Source organism: Micromys minutus (assembly GCF_963924665.1).
Source record: "Micromys minutus genome assembly, chromosome: 2".
Lineage (NCBI taxonomy): Eukaryota > Metazoa > Chordata > Mammalia > Rodentia > Muridae > Micromys > Micromys minutus.
In genome coordinates, this window is record NC_137971.1 from 48,798,042 (window position 1) to 48,819,079 (window position 21,038).

General features: G+C 52.5%; 1 protein-coding gene across 2 annotated transcripts in view; it reads right to left on the reverse strand.

Moving 5' to 3' along the window:
* The window catches only part of SYT7 (synaptotagmin 7), a 60,510-nt gene extending 39,987 nt beyond the window's left edge, over positions 1–20,523 (reverse strand). For both annotated transcript variants that reach the window (XM_080913171.1, XM_080913170.1), the window contains exon 1: positions 20,071–20,523. In XM_080913171.1, coding sequence (XP_080769297.1) covers positions 20,071–20,101 — 31 coding nt within the window. In that variant the 5' untranslated portion in view covers positions 20,102–20,523. The remainder of the gene's footprint in view (positions 1–20,070) is intronic.
* Between the last annotated feature and the right edge of the window lie 515 nt (positions 20,524–21,038).

The window sequence follows — 21,038 nt, forward strand, 5'->3', positions numbered from 1 at the left end:
GACATCCCGGGTCCCCAGGGGTGAGACAAAGACAAGGGCAGACAGATGACATTGGAAGACCTGGGAGGCAGAGCAAACTAGGAGCTAAGCAGAACCAGCCTGTTGGGCCAATTGTAGGGATGTTCAGGGAGGGAGGTATAGGCTCAGGAATGCTACTGCCCCTCTGCCCAGCCCTGTGCTGGGCAAGTCACCACATGGGAACTTAGCATTCACAATCAAACTGAGTCCTGGCTTCCTGTCTATACCACCCTCCCAAGCAAACCTGAAAGGAGAAATAAGGAGGTGGACCCCCTCTGAAAGGGGCCCAACTGCCTGTGCATGGAATTCTCTAGTAGATCAGCTCCAGTGAGGTAGAGATTGGTTTCTTACATAAACACCATTCCATCACGAAGGGTGAAACCTGGTATACCGTAAGTGTTCAGTAAATACTTTTTGGAAGAATCAAAGAGTAAGTCTAGCCCCTGGAGGCTGCCATTTATTAAGCACCCACTGTGTACTACACTTCAGGACCCATGAAGACAGAAGCTGTCAGTGCCACACTCACTCCAGTATCCTTGGTGACACACAAATACGTGCTCAGTAAATATTTGTTGAGTGTGTTCGGTGCCTGCATATGTTATCTCGTTTGTCACCCAAACAAGATAGAAGAGAAGAAATGGGAGAGGCGTCAATGACAGTCTCAGAGTCTCGATCTTACACACACACACACACACACACACACACACACACACGCACACAGGCATTCATGCACCTTCTGAACCAGAACCCTGATTATTCTTTCTCTGTATCAAACTTTGCCCTACCAACCGTTGACTTGTCAGTATCCCGATGAAAGCACCTCCACGAAGCCTTCCTTAGTCTGCCCAATAAGAATTGGTGCCACCTGCCTCAGCAATCCCATGACGCTGTGCCTGCAGCGTCCTTTGGAGTGTAGTGATTAAGTGCTGTGGCTTTAGAATCAGACTTCTGGGCTCAAATTTTGGCTCAGACTCTTTCAAGCCACGTGACCTAATCCCTGCATGCCTTGGTTTCTCTACCTGTGAGCCAGGGCTAATAATAGCACAGTTTTCCTTGGACTACTGAGAGACTAACAGGAATTAGCACATATAATGTGCTTAGCCCAGTGCCTGACACAGAGTAAGCAATAAATGCTAGCTATTATCATACCATTGCTGCATTGTGCCCTGGACCAGAGCTATCTGGGGCAGGGAGCAGGGCTCACCGAGAAGTGAATAAAACACTGGATGGGTCCATTTGTCCCCAGGTTAGCAGAGGCCAAGGGTCACATTTTACTGGGTTGTGTGCATGCTTTTCTACTCCCTACCTCAGGAAGTAGCCCTGTAGAAGCTTAATGACAGCAGGTATCAGTGGGCGCTTCTGGAATAGAAGGGGAAGGGCTGGGACATAGGAGATGTGGGACAAGAGCAACAGCTGGAAGCCAGGCTGGGCCTCAGGTGTGAACTGCAGACCCAGTGCAGTCCTTGGTAAAGCTTTGGTTCCACTGCCTCTCATCTCCTCAGCAAGCCATAATTTATGGATGAACAGAATCAAACAGGACTGCGGGCTGCTGGGATGCCCTGGGGAAGCTGCTTGAGAGGCAAGTGGACTTCTGAGGGCAAGCTCACTGGCTGCCTGGTAGGGGGAGGGCAGGTATATGCACAGAGAACACAGATCCAAGCACTGCAGATCTCTCGTGTAAACACACACAGAGAGACTCATCTCTGTCACAGATTTCGTGCTCACACACACATATGCATGCATACACATGCTACAGGGCAGATGTCTGGTCCACTCTATCATTCATGAGGCCTGGGCTTTCAGGTGCTTCCTCTGGCCTGGAATTCTCACTGCCGACTTGTTTGTCATTTGTCCACTCACATAGTATCTCCTCCTTCCTTCCAAGGCACAGCAGAGTAGGTATCTTGGAAGGCTTCTTGGAAGCTCATGATTTGGGGTCAATCCCCAGCCCCATCACGGTCCATATGCATGGCCTATGCCAGGCCCATAGTAGGTCTCAGTGCTCTCCTTTCCAACGTTGAGCATCAGTCCAGCATGCTCCTGGTGTGGCACTGTCAGGACTGAACAACAACTAACATTCACTGGGGACACCTACTGCGGTAAATGCCACACCAGGAAGTTTCTGCATACAGTCTGGAGAACCTATTTAACATCCCCATCAGACAGGGGAAGAAGCAGAGGCCTGAGTCTGTGCTTTCCCACCCTGCTACTGTGACCTCCCTCTGACTGAATGGATATTAGGAGATATGCTCTATTGTGCTGCCTAGCTACACCCATTTCCTTCCTCCCCCCCACACACCCAGGCCAGTTATTTTATGCCCGGGAGGCTTTGCATGATGTCTTAGTCAGGTTTCTATTGCTGTGATCACGACAATGACCAGAGGCAACGTGGGGAGGAAAAGGTCTACCCCATCTTACACTTTCCAGTACCACTCTATCGGTGAAGGAAGTCAGGGGAGGAACTCAAGCAAGGCAAGAAACTCAAGGCAGAAATGGAAGCAGTAGCCATGGATGCATGCTGCTTCCAGTCTTACTCCTGGCTTGCTCACATTGCTTTCTTATGCACTACAGGACCATCTGCCTAGGAGTAGTACTACCCACAGTAGACTGGGCCCTCACACATCAATCTTTAATTAAGAAAATGCTCTATTGATTTGCCTATAGGCAATCTGGATGGAGGCATTTTCTTAATCAGGATTACCCCTTCCTAGATATGTCTAGGTTTGTGTCAAGTTGACTGGATGTCTGTTCCGTACAGTCTTTTCTTCAAAGCATTGTCCAAAGACACTCTTCAGACTTCTCATAGATCTTTCTTTCCTTATCTCTCTCTCTCTCTCTCTCTCTCTCCTTTCTTCCTTCTTTTCTTGTAACTTTTGAGTTTGTTAAACTTGTGTATTGTTATTTCATTTGCAACAGTGTTTTCTCTGTGGGTGTTTTGCTTTGGTTTTTTTTTTTTTTTTTTTTTTTTTTTTTTTTTTTTTTTTTTTTGCTTGTATGTCTGTGTGAAGGTGTCAGATCCCCTGAAACTGGAGTTACAGACAGTGGTGAGCGCTGTGGGAATTGAACCCAGGTACTCTGGAAGAGCAGCCAGTCTGCCTCCTGAGCTCTGGGGCTAAAGGTATGAGGTCACTACACCTGAATGAAAGTAAATTTCTTACGCCCATTTTATAATGAAGGTAACTGAGAGTCAAGGACTCAGAGCCTACCCTGGAGCACCTTCAAGAGAGATAAAAGCAGATGGGATCTGAGCCATGTCCCATAGCTTCCACCTATTTTACTCTTAAGGATACTGTTTCTTAAATCATTCCATGGCTAGAGGGAAAAGAAAGAGACTAAACACTAGATGAAGAAGTAAGTGAAAGGCCTTGTCCTGGCTAGATTTTTGCTTGCCAATTTGTTTTTTGTCAATTTGACACATACTAGAATCATTTAAGAAGAGGGAACCTCAACTGAGAAATGCCCCCACCAGACTGGCCTATGGACAAGCTTGTAGGGCATTTTCTCAATTATGGAGGGCTCAGACCACTGTGGTGCCATCATCCCCTGGAAGGTGGTCCTAGATGGGACAAGAAAGCAAGCTGAGCAAGTCATGAAGAGCAAGCCAGTAAAGAGTGTTTCTCCATGACTTCTGCTTTCAGGATGAACCATGCTATGAACTTGTAAGATAAAAGTAAACCTGTTTCCTCCCCAAGTTGCTCTTGGTCATGATGGGTTTTCTTTTTGTTTTTGTTTTTTTAAATCACAACAATAGAGCCAGGGCTGAGTACCCTCAGCCTAATAAAGCACTCTCAGTTGGTAGAGGCCTAGAAGAAATCCTGAGGTCCCAGAAGAAGCTGGGGGCCAGATGCTGGAGCTGGGCTACCTGGGAGTGGAAAGAACAGAGTAGTCTGAGGCTGTGCCCAGAGCGCCATCATTGGTACTGATTAGGGCACAACCAATGTGTGTGTGTGTGTGTGTGTGAGAGAGAGAGAGAGAGAGAGAGAGAGAGAGAGAGAGAGAGAGAGAGAGAGAGAGAATATATGATTGAGAGTGAGTTGGGGATGGCTGGGTCTAAGTCTGCCAGCACCTTCCCATCTTGAGCCCACCTCCTCCCACCTGATCCTGCACTACACAGTGCTTCTCTCAGCCCCCAGGATGCTGTTCAAGATGGGAAGCAGTGAAAGTGGGAGTCAGGGCCCTCCACGTGCTGAGCATATGGAAATTGGGGGGTGGCATTTACAAGTAGACAGAGCCTACTAGCCCAGGGTAGGTGATGTGGATATAGAAATGGAGCATTTTGGGGTGCTTGTGTCACCTCCCTTCTTCCTCCAACCCAGTACACACCAGAAAGCCAGGAAGTGGCGAGAAAGGAAGGTAGAACCACGGAGCCAAAGCCCTGCTGTTGGCATTCAGAAGAATTTTGTATCCTCTCTTCACTACAAAACTCCTCCTTCCAGGCCACCCACCTTGGAGCCTGGGAGCTCTCTCCTTGCAAGTGGAAGAGCAAATGAGATGGGTGGGAGAAGATAAAAGGAAAAAGGAGGGGAGAGAGCCCAGCATGCCTTTCCAAGGAAAGCTGGATCTTGACACTCCCCCATACCCTCCTGGACATCTTCTCTGAGTGTCCTTCCGGAAGCACTGGAGGGGCCAACAACACCGTGGGACTCACCTGGGGCAAGAGCAAGAGAAAGGCTGAGAGGAACTGTTTTTGGAAAGTTACAAGTAACTGAAAATAGGGGCTTAACACAAGCAAGCTTTCTCAACCTTGACTGTAATAAAAACAGATAATGCGTGAGTGAGCTAGGGCGAGCATGCTGGCAGGGGCCGCAGAGGCCGGCTGCATGCAGACAGTTTAGAATTCAGAAGAGGTGCCAAGTGAGTAAGCATCGAATGAAGGATTATCCGGGTGGGCCAGGAGCCGGTCCAGCAAGAGCTGGATAGGGACATGTCAGGATGCACAACACTCAGACTCCTCATTGGGGGTGAGGCCTGGCAAGCTACAGAGTCTTATCCACGCCTTCCCTATTTCTGCTCTCTCTTCCGGCAGACATCATCATGGCCTGGGGAATACTAGCTCACATTTGTACTGTGTGGAACAGTTTGTGAAGCGCTGGACAGTTTACCAAAGGTTTCGCATCCATTACCGCACTTAATGGAGGTCACAAGGGCATCTTCTGTCCAGTAACCTCCTCCCCACACCACAGCCACCCTCACCTCCCACAATGCCTGGCTTAGGGAGGCCTGGAATTGCTTTGAATGCTGACCTTCAGCCTCAAAAGAATAGGAGAGGAGACAGGCTATCTGCAGATCACAAAGATCTGCCGAGGCCAGAAGCCATAGAGATCAAGGCCATTCTGGGCAGACAGGTTCAAGTGTCAGATCCATGCAGGGTATCTAGCCAAGTTATCCGGGAACCTGCTGCTCTCTCTGCCCACCTTGTTCCCAAAGCTGATGAGCTGCCTGGGTAGCCATGAAAACGATCGCATCCATCAGAGCAGCAGGAACCCAAGAAAGGAGGAGCTCACAGGAAGGGCCTCTTCAGCAGGAGTGTGGAGCGGGGGCAGGATCAGGGATGTGTGATGATTAAGTACAAGCCTTGACCACTAGTTACTCCTATGAATAATGCATTGTTGTGCCTTGGCCTAAATCAGCATCTTATTGTTATTAATAATACACGGCAGCACAGAGGCTGGGGTTGGAATGCTACGGTGTATCTCATTGGAGGATCTCAGAGCACGGCACAGTTCCTCAGTACTGATGACTCAACTCTACCTCCCCAGGCTATAGGCTTCCTTATGGGCCAGGAAGGGCACCTGTCCTCTGACTTCCTCCCACCTGAAGCTTGGAGCCTCGAAGGCCACAGGAGAGAGGACTCATCCGTCCTGAATTTCAAATTCTCAGCCAGGGTTTTGGGTGGGGGAGGGGAGTACACTTAATCTTTGCCAGCTCAAGGGCTCTTGAAGATGCAACGTTATGTGAAGCAGCTTCCAGAGATTGTTTAAGAAGGAAAGAGGCGGCTAGAGAGGGACTCCACACCGGTAGGGATCTGATGAGTTCTACTACTCATCAGCTGTGTGACCTTAGGCTACTCACTCACCTCTTCGTTTTCAGCCTTGTCGCTAGAACCTAGGGTGTGTGAGATTCCCTCTTGTGTGTTATTTCACTAGATTAGAAGATATGGTCACAGGGTTAGTGATTTAGAGGACTGAGTGATTGAGTGCTTCGGTGCTGCCCTTGGTACTGAAACAGATGTAATCCGGAATCCCTGTCCTTGGTGCTGAACACTCCTCTGTCTCAGAATCATGGCCTCCTCTACACCGCCCCTCGCATTGTTCCTATAGAGGAAGACTCAAGAGTCTGGAACCTTCTCACAATTACAGCGCAGTAGCTCTCCTTTTGTCAGTCCCTTCCTGACTAGCCCCAGCTAAAGCCACCAGAAGATCTCCAGAACTCTTTTTCTTTAGATGGTGCTGGTCTAGAGTCACAAGTCTCTCCGCTAATAAGAAGACCACTCCCACTTCCTTCTGGGGCAGTCTGCCACACTGCCTCCTGGTGGCAGTCTTGAAACCTGCACCCAGAGCAGAAGCACAGAAGGTCCCCAGTGGCGGTGCAGGGTGCACAGGGAAGAAGCAGCAGACGGCCTGGCCCCCGCCGCCCCCTCACCGCTCCCAGGGCAATCTGGCACTCTGAGCTTGCATCATTGCCCAACATAAGCATGCTCCAACTCGCGTGTCCTTGTTCTGGTCTGGTTGGACGCCATGCTGCCCCGGTCACAATGCAGATTGAACTCAGATGACCAAACTGGACCGAGCAAAAATTGCTATTTCCTCCTCCAGGTGGTGGGTGGTGTTGACTTGACAAACATCAACCTTTCCTCCCATTACTTGGCCAGAAGATGCCTATAATTTGCTTCCCTCGGGGCAGAGGCTCCTTATCTCTCAGCCACCTGAATGAGAAGCTTCTCACAGCCCTTCCTTAGAAAAGGAGCCTGGGGAGGCCATAACCACAAGACACTCTTATTCTACAGGTGGGAGGCTCTTTAAGAAGTAGTTGTGGGACTGGAGAGATGGCTCAGCAGTTAAGAGCACTGGCTGCTCTTCCAGAGGTCCTGAATTCAAATCCCAGCAACAACATAGGCCTCACAACCATCTGTAATGGGATCTGATTCCCTCTTCTGGTGTGTCTGAAGACAGCTACAGTGTACTCACATACAATAAATAAATAATGGTGATTCTATGGATTGTTTGAAGTTATCTTGGCTGCCTGAAGAAACTCCCCCAATCACCTTAAACAGCTCAGCTGGCAGGGTGATTGCTTATATGCACCAGGTCCTAGGTCTGGTTCTCAGCACATCATAAATGAGGAATAATGGTTCACACCTGTAATTTGGCATTTGGGATGTGGAGGCAGGAAGATCAGGAGACCAGTTTGGGGATGCCTGAAACCCTACTTCAGAATGCACAAACAAAACAAAGCAGTCACCAAAGACAATACTGAACCACAGCTTCTCTGAATTCAGGGAAGGAGTGAAGTCAATTTACTTTAATTACAGTACAGCTATCTAGTACCATTCATTGAGCACTTATTATATGCTAAGCACCGTACTAAGAGCTCTTTTAGCCTTACAAACACTCGCTGGAGGAAGCATCATTTTCAGCCTCCTACAAGTGAAGAAAGTGGGGCTCAGAGAGCAGGAGTAATCCCATGAGATGATGCGGCTGGTGGACATGAACCCTGGTATGGGAAACCTGATCTGTCTACCCTTAAACATCAGCTGTTTTCCAGTGTTCCAGAGGCCTCGCCACCCTTCAGGAGTCTGCAAGACTACTCTCCCCAAGCATCATCCGGACCTCAGCAGACAGCCACACGGATGGGACAGCAGCACCTTGCTGTACGTGTAACATTTCTAAGTGTTGCTATAGCCACTGACTGAGCTGGGCCTCGTGACACGGAGGGGTGAGCTGGCCTTGACTTCACAGGGGTCAACGCTAATGATCAAATAAACGAGTAGTTCGCCCTAGGTCACATTTGGAGTCAGAACTCAGCTGAAGGTGGTGGGCCTGCCAGCTTGGGGCTCTCTTTCCACTTGCTCAAGGCTGAGGTCCTGGCACACAAGGCACAAAAATCCTTGGGGGCTTTATTTCCTAAGAGGCTTTCTCAGGCCCTGACCCGGGCTGTTTTCCCTCTCCTGATCCCTGGAGGTCACCAGCTGGCTCAGCTTTAAGTTGGAGTCTTGGAGTCTCATTCTAAATGTTTTTTTTTTTCTTCCAGGCAATTACCTCCTGCTAATTAGGAAGTGTGGCTGCCAGTCCCAGGGCCCTGGGCTGACCCCTTTCTCAACCCACGGGGATGAAGGTGTGTGGAGGGAGGGAGTGGCAGCACTAGTCATAAAGACGTCCTGGGTCAGGGCTGGCCAGGGCAGTGGGGGCAGTGGAGGGTCAAGTTGTTTCAAGGACATGTAAGAAGGGAAGTGAAGATGGTCGTAGCTAGGAGCGGGGTCCCTGAATGACAGTAAGGAGACCAGAAGCCACAGCAGCCTAGACTTACCCATGCAGAGTGAAGGGGCAAAACTATCTGGAGAAACATAGATATAAGAATTAAAAGGAAGGAATGAGATAAAGAAAGGAAAGACGGAAGGGAGGAATCTAAGGAACAGACATAGAGACAGACGGCTCTCCCTTGTTCAGAGAGGAAAAAGAAGCCATGCCATTAAATGGCCAAGATTACAAAGAGGATGGCAGAGGGAGTCGCCAGGAGACTCCAAGAGGGAGAAGGAAAGTAGGAGGTCAGGAAAGAAGGAGGAATCACTGGAAGAAAACCCTGGAGGACTGGAGAATGGGGGAGGCTGGCTTGGAGTGGAAGCTCCCAGAGCCCTGAGAAGGGCTACTTCTACATCGCCCTTGAGCCTTCCCAACGTCAGTATGCAGCCAGCTGGGCTTGCACGCCCTCCTACTCAGCCACAGGTGTGGGCAGGCATGGCGGCAGTCCACCAGCTAGCTCATGCCCCAGATGTTCCACATTATGGGGACAGCCAGCTGACTTTGCTCCAATGCTAACTTATAACCCCTTCCAGTGGGCTGAGCCAGGGGACCCTCCTGGGTCTCAGTAATGTGATCGGAGCAGGTGGGGCTGTGTGCTCCAGTCTGTCTGTGTCTCAGCAGAAGGGTCAAAACACAAAAAGGTAGTTTTTGGCCAAGGTCAAACAGCAAGAGGGAGAGGAAGCCTGGCACAGAGACTCAAGGTATAGGTCCCCATGTGGGGGTCCCATTCCCTGCTAGGCAGTAACAGCAGATGAAGGTGGATCTTGGCTGTCAGCAAGTCAGACCTTGATCAAATCCCTGTGGTGTATGGTGTACTGCATGGAAGGGAGCAAGGGTGGCCAAGGGGTTGAAAGAGAAATCAAAAGAGGGGGGGGAGTTGGGCTAGAAGGCTCTGCACGGGCAACAATGGCAGCTAACATTATTGAGGACTTACTAGGCTCAATGTGTCACTTGTTTAACAGGTGAAGTGTGGGATCCCATTTTATTCCCATGACAACCCTATCACCCTATTATAGAGAAGAAAGATTCAGAAGGGCTAACCAGTGAAATGGTTCCAACTTGGTGGCTAGCCAGCTATCGTAAGGCCACCAGGCAGAAGACCCCTCTGTTATGGCAGTATCTGAGTTCCCAGTTCTGAAAATCTAGGCCCCCAAATTCCAACGGGCCTGCAGATTTTCTTGCTGCATGAAAGCGAGAGGTATCATGAGGTTCCACATCTTAACAAGTCCCATTTTAAGGCACTGTAGCCTGGGTTCTGGTCTCAGCTCAGCCACTTGCTTCCTGTGTGACTTCAGAAAGGTCATTTGCCATCTCTGAGTCTTGCTGCTCTCACCTGTAACTTCTAAGAGTAGGGGGCGAGATAGCATTGACAGCTCATGCGTGCACGGTTCACATACTAAGGATCCCCCTGAGACAGCGCTAGTATCTCCATTCCACAAACAGGAACGGAAGCACGGCAAGGGTGAGCTGCTGAGGTTACAAAGCAAATCAGTACACAGCAGATGCGGGATATGAACCCCATTACTTGTATGTCTGCCTGTGCAGGTGCCTACATGTGTGCCAGTACATCATTTGTGTGTGTGATGCATGCAACCACACATATACATGTGGAGGCCAGAGGACAACCATGGGGGTTGTTCCTTAGGAGCTGTCCAACTTGATTTTTATTTATTTTTTATTAAATCTTTATTTCCTGTTCATTTCGTTTGGAGGACAAGCAGGTACCGTAGCCTGTCTATGGAGCTCCGAGGACAATTTGTAGTAGTTTTGGGGTTGAGCAGAGGATTGGTGGCAGGTGCCTTTGCCCACTCTGTGGCTTGTTCTTCTTTTTGTTTGTTTGTTTGTTTGTTTGTTTTGAGAGGGAACAAGGTCTCTCACCAGTGGCCAGCATGCCTCAGGAATCCTCCTGTCTCTGCCTCCCTAGTGCCACGATTACAAGGGTGTCCCACTGTGCCAGGATTTTATTTTTAAATGTTTATCTGGGGAATTGAACTCAGATCCTCTTTTTTTACAGCAAGCACTGTAGTAACTGAGCCACCTCTCTAGCGCAGTCATTCTGATCTAGGGTCCCTGTGCTCTGCCTGACTGCACATTCTTAGTTATTTCCCTTCGAGTGGCTTATCCTTTTTTTTTTTACCTACCTGTTCATCTGTTCTTAATCAGTATGTACCTAGTATAGTCATGCTGGGTCACACATACCACAAGTATTCCAGCTCCAAGATGAGGCCAACTCTAGTATGCACTTATGCTCGGGCATGTATGCACGCGGACGTGCACACACACACACAGAGGCACACACACAGCCACACACACAGGCACACACACAGGCAAACACACAGTCTCTCTCTCTCTCTCTCTCTCTCTCTCTCTCTCTCACACACACACACACACACACACACACACACACACACATACTTCTGAGTGCTGGTTGGTTTGTGGAGACCTCGTGCCATGCTGCGCTGCAGAGCCACATGGTAGTGACGTGGGCCACCACACCCTCTCTCTTCTGCCTCCCTCTAATGCCTGGGTGGCTGGCATGCCACGTCACACACCTGCTGGCACCCCATCCTCGCTGCCTTCCTCACGCCTCTCCTCTAACAGAAGCAGGCACCTTCTCCAGGAAGGAAGCAGGCTCAGACACAGCCTGGCTCCCACGGCCTCAAGATGCCAGCCAACTCGGGGGTGGAAAGGGAGAGAAAGAGGCATCAGCATGAGGCTCTGGGGGGCTTTGGGTCTATGGTTCCTACCAAGGACCAAGCCTTCCCTCGGTTCTGGCTGTCATAACTCAACTCTCACAACCCCAGGGATGCCAGCCCCACCTTAGTGATTTCCACAAATAAGACAGATGGGGGACATGAGAACAGAGGGGTCTAGCCCTCACTCCCAAGCAGGGTTTTGGTACCACCGGGGCTCTCTGGCTGAATTTTAACTGCACCCCTCCACCCTATCTCTGGTCCCTACGCTCTCCTCCCCCTGCCCAAACATCTCAGAGTTCTGGGTATTTTTAGGCCTCAGCTGACAGGCTGTGAAATCGCTCCCTTCGCACCTCCCCAACCAGGCGGGGGCTGGAGAGGGAGGAATGAGGTTGGGGCGGGCCACACAGACAATTCATTGGGCTCCTCCTAGGCTGGCAGGTGCCAAGCAGTGTGTGAGGGGCTCCTCCCCTTTTCCCCAGATCTTCTGGCAAGAGGATCTCTCCACATTGCCTGGAGAAGAATGGAAAAGAAAGACTCTCTACTCCATTCAGGGACGGGAGGATAAAGGGTTTATAGGGACAGCACTAAGCACTAAGGAAGGTGCCGGGGACACCCTCTGAGTCCAGCTCTGTAGCCAAACCGACTCTAAGCACTCCCTTCTGAGAGCTGGGCTGAGAGACAGGCTGGCTGGGATCCTAGTAGGATAAGGGAGGCACTAGGCAGCGTATCTCAGTGGTTACCACTCAGCCTGTGGAGTGAGAATGACTCAAATTCTTTATCCTGCTTTTTGGAATAACCCAGCCAAGAGCCTCTAGCTTTCTGGTCCTCAGTTCCCTCACCTATGCCACCTAGGTGGTCCACACACACACACACACACACACACACTCATTCACACACTCATATACACATATTCTCCCTCACACATACATATGCATGCACACACACCCATATGCATGTATGTAGATATGGACTCAGATGCCAACATGTCTTTGTATGCTACCAACACCTCAGTGTAAGTCTATTTGCCCTGGGATGTCTGCACCCAAGAGAAATAAGAAGATATATGTAGACCCTGCTGGAAATGGGACCCTGTGCCAGGGGCCCTGGGTATGGAAGGGGGGGGGAGCCCTGCCTAGTTGCCATGGAGACAGTTTAGGTCTGTTGGGACTCTGGAGCCCAGACATGGCAGCTTTAGTGAGCTCTGTAGTTCCTGCTATGGCCTGTCCCTGATACCCAAAGTAGGCACAGAATGCAGACCCAATCAATAGGAATATCACCTATGTCCCTGGGGTCCTGTAACTATTCAACTATTCTCACCGGCTCCCCTCCCATCTCTGAGAGAAGGCCTTTGCTAATGAGCTCAGTGCTAGAAGGCCCTCTCAGGGTCTTTACTAACACCCATCCAGATGGGCTACCATCTGAATGCACAGACTCACCACAGGTTTGCTAAGGTCAGGGCGTAGGTAACCCGACTGTGGGCTTGACCTGTTTAGGTGAGAGTGCGGCCGAAGGGCAGAGGCAGAGATGGGCAGGTCTGCCTCCTGGTGAGACTCTAACTCCATCCCTCAGGCCGCCACACTGTTACAGTTCTTTTCCATTACCTTACAAAAGCAAAAGTGGGGGTATGACTTGGTAGAATTGTTGCCTCCCAGGAATCCCCACTTCCTAACCTAGATGTGGCCGTCTAAACCTATAATCCTAGAACCTGGGAGGTAGAGGCAGGGACACTAGACATCCAAGGTCCTCTGAGGCTATGGTAGAAGTTTCAGGCCAGCCTGGAACACACGAGACCCTGTTGTTCCCTGGTTAATAGCCGAGGCCCAATTTATCTTCCTAAGCCTCACTCCTCGGTACTGTTCCTCAGGGTCTGGTTCGGGCCAGCCACCCGAACCTTCCAGCCACGTTTGAGCACTGGTCACTGCCACCCTCAAGTGGCCAAGCCCTTTCAGGCTCCTGTGCCTTTGCACATTGTCAAATGCCTGACCTGTGCCTCTTCCCACGGCAAGCTCTTATTTGGTCTTCAAGACCCAAAGCTCTGGACCCAAAGCTCTTGGATCCTGCAACATGGCTGGAATCCCAAACTGAATTCTAATTTTAAGTTCTTGCCAGGGTATGCTGATGACAGACGTGTAATGTGCTTGAAGAGTGCCTGTCACACAGCGAGCACGCCACAAATTCGTGCCACCTTGACAGCTACTTCCCATGGCCTCAGCGAAATCCTTCCCAACTCTTTCACTAAGACAGTAGCATGCTTGTCCTTCCTGGAGCTTCCAGAACCCCCGTCCCACACATCAATCTCTTAGTACGGGGTAATGTTGATAACAGCTGCCCTTCCACATCACAAGTGTTTACTACGTGCGAAGCTCTGAGATGACTACTCTTCTTGCCTCATCTCTCCTCATCCTCCAGTCACCCAAGAAAGAAGATTCATCATTATGCCCATTTCACAGAGGAGGAAACTGAGGCGGCAGAGGAAGAGTGAGACAGCAACAACTACTTCTGCAGGAATGCACCTAGACAGCAAGTGGGCCCAGGGCCCTGGCTTAAGCAAGTCATCCTTGGTGGCATACACACAAGGCACCTAGCATATACTAAATGCTCCACAAATAAGAGCTTGCTACTATAGTGCTTCTGCTTATATTAGTGGTGGGGAGGTATTGGAAGAGCTGAGAAGAATCCTTAAGCAACATGACCTGCAGAGCTCCCTACTCCACTCCTGGAGGAAGAAACCAGGGACTCAGAGGGGTCTTGGGTCTGCTACACAAAGGATCAGGGTTTGTAAGGTAATAGACAGGGAACCCTAATATCTCACTGGGCCTAGACACCCCATGGGATGTTTTGATGAGCAACTCCTCTAGAAGGCTTTGGTGTACTCAGATTGGGCAGAGCAGGACAGGGTCTGCTTTGGACTGGCCAAGCCAGCCACAGCTCTCTGGCCCTGCTGACACTATCCCATAGTAATGAGACGGATCCAATTTGTATCCAGAGCCCCACCGGGAGCAGCTGCCGCGGCAGGGTTTGAAGTAATTTAATTGGACACATTAGCCACACAGCTCTCTCCTCTTCTCCCCTGTTTGGGGCTTCATGCAGACACCCCTTTCACACTTATCTAGCCCTGGAAGGGTGTAGGCACACATACCATCAACCAGTTAGGACAGACTCATTGGCACCCCTCTTCTCTTTTTTCTGGGGCTTCTAGAGGCACAAGAACCAGAGGCCCCTTTTTGCTGATGCAAACCGTAGCTCTGGAAGCCTCCTGAAACTTAGACTCAGACCCTCCCCTCCTGCCTCTTCCAGAGGGAAGAACAGGGTCACCCCTTTCTCTCCATTCAGCAGCCCCACAAGCCTTCATTCTCCCAAACTCCAAGGACACTGAAGGAGCAGGACCAGCAGCACGAGCCTGCTCTGACAATTCCTTGGTTCTGTCACTATCAGGGTAACTAATGATACAGGGGATAGTCCTTCTCTTGGAGCCTTGGGGAGGAGTGGAAACACACATGCACAGAATCAGTTACCAAAACACAGATGAATTCAATTTAACCCAACTACACACACACACACACACACACACACACACACACACACACCCATTCATGCATACACATACACCATAATATACATACACCACACACACATGCACCACACACACTACATGTGCACATTCACACATGCACACACAAGCATACACACAGTATCATGGTAATTTGTCTCTGTATACAGAATACTCTCACAACCCCATCCCACGTTCACACCCATGACTGCTTACACTAGGTGAGGCACTGGTCCCTGAAGATGGAAGCCAAGTTGGCAGGTCGAGGGTGCAGCAGGGGGGCAGGCAGGATCCCTAGAGAGTCCACACCCTGTCAGGCTGAGTATAGGGCCGGGGGAGGGGCCCTCCCCAGAGCTTTCCCTTACAGCTCCCTATGCACTTCAATGCACCTTGCTATGAATACACTCATTAGCTGCTGTTTACAGCGGGCAGGGCACTCGGCACAGGAGCACAGTTATTACAGCCGGCCAGCCAGCTGCCGCCCGCACATGCACGCACGTAGGTACACACAGCCACCAGGCTTCTGCCAGCACCCCAGCTTCCCCTTCCTCCTCGCTGGAGCCCCACATGTTCTCTCACGTGGATATACCAATTCCCCAAACACCCCAGCTCACCATATAACGAATTGCAGCCCCAACCATCCCGGGCGACACACCTCACCCGAGGGTCCCTTCCAGATGGAAGCTGCCCAGCCTTCCCAAGTAGTCGCTGAGCCTGCCCACCTTCCAATCAAGGGGTTGTGGATGCAGGCATAGATGCTGGGCGCTCTCCAGTCCTTTCCACAGGTCTCATTCTGTCTGCCAACTCTGTTCCAACCCTTGGGGAATTCTGCTGGGTGAGACAAAGTCTGGCCCTCCAGAGGCAAGTTGGACAAAGCCCAGGAGGACTACCCCCTGCTGCCTGAAGGTCAGCACCTCCATGTCCATAGAACTGGCACGACTCGCTTGGCACCACTAGCTGGGCTTCCCTAGCAAGGAAGAAGGGTGCCCAGGCTTAGCCTGGCACAGACTGGCTCCGGCACCTGGCCAGAGCAGTGGCTGCCTTGATGGAGAAAGCTGACCTCATTGACCGTGAGTGCCACCTGTGGGCACTGACCATGGAATGGGGACACAGAGATGTCTGTGCCCACCTGGGATACCTCAGTGTCTCTGAGGAGGCCCTGGAACCAGCTCCTTCTCTTCCACTCAGGACTGAGCCTCCCAGCCAGCACATGGCCCTCTCACCAGCTACTCCCTTGTTGTTCTAGGCCTGATTCCCCTGGGGGAAGCAGTTATTGAAAACGGTCCATCAGATTCAATAAGGATTCAAAGTCCCTGGGAGAATAGGTGGTGGGTGGAGAGTGGGGGTGGGAAGGAGGGGACCACATGCTCCTTCTCTGCCCTTCCCCCATGACAGGTTTCAATATCTGGGCTGGAGGGCCCTTGCTCTGTTGCCCTTGGAGTCTGTGGGTCAGTTAGGACCAGGACCCGCTGGCCAAAGACTTCTTTGTTTACTTGATGCCCACCTGCTTCTCTGCCTTCTAGCCTTTCTTCCCTACCCCCACCACCTATCACTAGCTGGCCCATCACCATGATCCAACCTTCTCTAGCATTCCTACCATCAAAGAAGGTCTTCAGGGCCACCTCTTTTCCTTAAGTACCTAGCCTGATGGTCAAGTTGTCCCAAGGCCATGGAACAGAACATGGCAGTCAATGAGAAGCCTGTCTCCACAGCAACTCTATAGCTTAGAGGCCCCATATCCAAAGGTAATCCTCTCCTGACCCAATGTTAGACCTGCTCAGCCTCAGACCCCCTTTCTGCCATACCTATTGGGGGAACCAAGTGCTCTGATAGTCTGACCTCTGCTCCAGGCCCAGAACACAGGCATTACAGCAAATAGGGCCTGTTCAGATGGGGTCAGCTAGGGGAGGAATGTCCTCTGGAGAACAGTTGTCAGGGAAATTGTGGAATAGTCTAGCTTTGTTGGATTTTCACCCAGCCTTAGTCCTAGTCCCATCCATGGGCCTTATACCATAAACGTAATCTGTTCTTTCATCCCTAACGCTAGCTTCACACCAACCCCTTCATCAGACTCTGCCCTTAACTGTGCCCAGGACTCGATAGTTGATTTAGACATTAATAACCTTGCCATGCCAAGGCCCTGTGTGTCTGTGCATGTGCACGTGCGTCCCCTTCACCCCTAGGGAATGACCTGCCTGATGGGGTGTCTGCAGGGGACAGAATCCACTAACAGGTGGGACAGATGAAAGCTTCAGCCACTGCTATCCAGTGGGACTAATAAAGTCCCAGAAGCCTGGTAACTGAGTAGGAAGCCCTGGGGACTTGACCCCTCTCTCCCAGCCCTTCTCTTTGGCCTTGCTCACTAGCTCACTGCAAGGTCACCTCTCCCTCCCTCCTCCTTCCCACTGCTGTTCTGCCTGTCCTGCCTACCCACTGCAACGCTGACCCCTGCAGGCCTGCGGAGGCCCTGCCCAGCCTGGGGACAGGCAGTCAGAGAGACAGACTAAGGAGGCAGACCAGGCCAGCTTTAAAAGGCAGAGGATGAAGGTTGGGAGGAAGAGGATAGAGGAGGCTGCAGGTAGGGAGTGGAGTGGGGGTGGGGCTGGGCAGCCTGGAGCAGAAGCTCATGGGTATCCATGGGAAAGACCAAGTCTACACTCTCCACCTGGCTTCTGTTATCTTCCACCACCTCGAGGTTTTTTTATAACAGGAGTAATGATGCCTGGGGGCCAGGGACCAGGTGGAGAGAGAATAGCAGATGTCAGGTAAAGTCTTGGTCTTAGGAAGAGCCCTATGGGGACCTGCAGAGGGGGAGAGGAGAGAGAGACAGACAGACAGACAGAGAGAGAGAGAGAGAGAGAGAGAGAGAGAGAGAGAGAGAGAGAGAGAGAGAGAGAGAGAGAGAGACCTCTGGAACTAGTGGGGGGGCTGAGAAGCAGAAGAGGTTTTCTTTCTTTCTTTCTTTCTTTCTTTCTTTCTTTCTTTCTTTCTTTCTTTCTTTCTTTCTTTGTACTAAAGCAACAGTGGGCCACAGGTGTTCCTGAGAGGGGTAAATGAAAAGACCGGGCTGTAAGAGGTACTGGCTCCTATAGGACCAGAGGGGAGATGAGGGACTGGTCTGAGTCATACAAGAATTAATTTGCATATCTCACTCCTACCTGGTGCCAGGCAAAAGGGAGTTGTGGGTGGTTAGAAAAGAGGGACACCGGACCCTAGCTGTGGGCAACAGAGTCTGGGAGACCTTGAGTAAGTTGCTAGGGATGGGATTCTGACATGAAATTATAGGGACTCTAAGGAGTGTGGATGGTGATACCAAGTTAGGGCACAAAAGGCCCCAGAGATGCCAGAGGACCAGGATTCAACCATATCCTACCCGCACCAACCTATTTTTGGTCCCATCAGTCAAGTGCTCACACCAGAAAGAGGAAAACCTAGCCAGTATCTTTCACAGTCAGAACCACTCTTGCCACAGGCATTGGTGGACCCTGTGGTTTCCAGGGGGCAAGATGGGCAAACAGGAAAGGGACGGTCCAGGGGCTGCCAGCCTGTCAGGAGCAGCTATGGAATCCAGGCCCTTTGCCCAGAAGATGCCAAGCACATCAAGCTGGTCTCTGTGGAGAGGGCAGAGGTGCTTGGAGGAGTGGCACATCATGGTGCCAAAGTATTAGAAGGAGAGGAATGGGTGGGCAAAGGCATGGCCCACGGCCAGTGACCTAGTAGCAATGGAGACTGTCCCCACTGCATTCCTCCCATCCTCACTCCTGAGCTGGGCTCTGAACTCCGGTGATGAGAATGAAGCAAGCAAGAGGCTGCTCCCACCTTTGGTCCAAGTGTAGGAAGCAGGCATTCCCTGAGGAGAAATGTCAGGATAGGTGACCTGGGTTCAGACAGATGATGGAAGGGCCCCTCAAAGGTAATGTCCCTTCAGCCCACACCTAGAGGACATTCAGAGAAGGACGTGAAGTCTCCAGAGGAGACTGTGTCTCAGAGCCAAGTGCTGAGTGAATACAGTGTCTGGCCCCCAGGAGGTCAACCTCAGTGGGCTTGGAGTGCCCCTTGGAAGAAAACAGCAAGTGTGGATTGGACATAAATGGGCACAGTGTCTGACAGCTTCCTGTGCAGAGCTTCAAGGACTTGAGTCCCTTACTGTGGAGGGTTTCAGCTTGGCCTTCCTCACAGCACCTGCCTCCTCCAGAGGCCCTTGTCGGGGACCCAGAGACTCTTGTAGGAGCAGGTCGTAGCCTTGGAGAACAGCCCAGAAACAGACCCCGGAGGGCAGGAGGCGTGAACTAGCAAAAGTGGGGGTAGGGGGGTTCTGCTGGGTCTAGAGGAGTATCCCAGGTGGGAGCTGGAACCGAGCCTGGACAGGAGCTGAAGGAGACCTGTCTACAGGTGGGCACTGCGTGGGGGAGGCGTCAGGAGCCAAGGAGGAAATGGCAGAGCAATTTCCAGAGGAAGGAGGAGAGATTCCTGGCTTGGGCTCTAAGGATGCTAGATGGATGCTGAGCCTACAGTGGGCTCGCAGGCCACTCCCTTTCAGAAAGGCAAAGGGGTGCGGTCCCCTTCCCCTCTTCCGTGGTAGGACTGGAGTGAGTTTGTGTTCTTTGCGTCCCCCTCCCCAAGCTTAGGAGAACATTGTCCGCCACCCCCATTGCCATCCACTGCTGCGCTTTCTCTTCAGGTACCCCTGCCTCCCCCTTCACAGCTCCTGCGGTTCCCCACCTCCCAGAAGCCTCTATCCCCCGCCGCTGCACCAGATTTCCACTTGCCCCCTGGAGCCCTCTCAATTCACAGTTGGCACCGCAGATGACACTCCGCTCCGCTGTGCCCACATCTTGGCCCAAAGCTGCCAGGATCTTCTTTGCCTTGAGGTCCCCCAACATTGACATCCCCGGGGCACTGGTACTGGGGAGCAGGGGGTACCTCTGAGGGCACTGCCCGGCTCCCACGGGGACAGCAGCTCTTCGCTCCGCCACACACGTTGTCCTTGGGCTGCTGGGGGGTGGGGGGGGAGGTCTTTGTGGGGACACTGCGAAGTCGGCCCCGGGCATCCAGCCTACCAATGTCCCGACTGCGGGGTCTGAATCTGAGTCTCTGCCACTAGAACCCACGCCCCCGGGGCACGGATGACCCTGGTAGAAAGGGGTGCAATTCGTGCAGCTCCAGCCGACAGCAGCCCCAGGCTGGGGCTCCGAGACGGCGCCCAGGCGCTGCAGCCGTCCTACCCGCCGGTGCGGGGCGCCCCAGCCCGTGCGGGGCGCCCTAGCCCTCGCGGGGCCGTGCTTACCTGGGCTGGCCGCCTCCGGGTCCCGGTACATGGTCCCCTTCGTCGCCGGCTCTCTCCGGGCTCCTCAGAGCCTCCTGCGGCCGCGCGCTTCTCTGCCGCCGCTGCAGGGCATGGGGCCGGGCGACCCCCGGGGGCGGGTCCGAGGGCGGGGGCCGCGCAGGCTGCACGGAGCCGGGGAGCGGGGGCCGCCCGCCAGCCCTCCGGGCCGCCCGCGGAGCACGCTGCCGCCGCCGCCGAGCCGCGCGGAGCCTCCTTCCTCTGGCCTGCGCGCCGCGTGTGCGCGCCGGAGCGTGTGTGAGTGTGTACGAGGCGGTGTGTGTGAGTGTGTGTGTATGTGTGCGCGCGTGTGTGTGAGTGTGTGTATGTGTGTGCGTGCGTGCGTGCGTGAGAGTGAGTGAGTGAATGTGTATATGTGTGTGTGTGTGTGTGTATGTGTGTATGTGTGTATGAGAGAGAGAGAGAGAGAGGGAGATAAAAAGAGAGAGAGAGAGAGAGAGAGAAAAAGAGAGAGTGTGTGCGCGCCCGGGGCACCGCCGGCGCCGCCCGCCCGCCGCGGAGCGCCACGGCCACTGTCACTGCTGCGCCCACTGTCGGTCGCGCGCTGCACTGCAGCCCTGGACTGGCCGCCGCCGCCCGGAGCCGCCCCGAGGGCACGGCCGCCGCCCCGCGCACCCCAGGCGCTCACGGGGCCCCTCCTGGAAGGGCGGCGGAGCTCCACGGCTATGCTCGTCTAGGCTACGGAAGACATGATCCATTCGGTCCGTGCGCCACGGGTGGCGGTGGTCTCGCACGCCACAGGGTCACCCAGCTGGCCACCTCCTCCGAGGTGCCCTCTGACTCCGCTCCGTAAAGCGTGGAGATCCACCCCGTGTTTTCCGCTCGGTGGCCGTTCGAGGGCGTTAGCTCTGGACACGGAACAGCGGAGGGCCAGGGAAGCAGGGCTGGTGGGTATCAAAACCAGGAGTGGA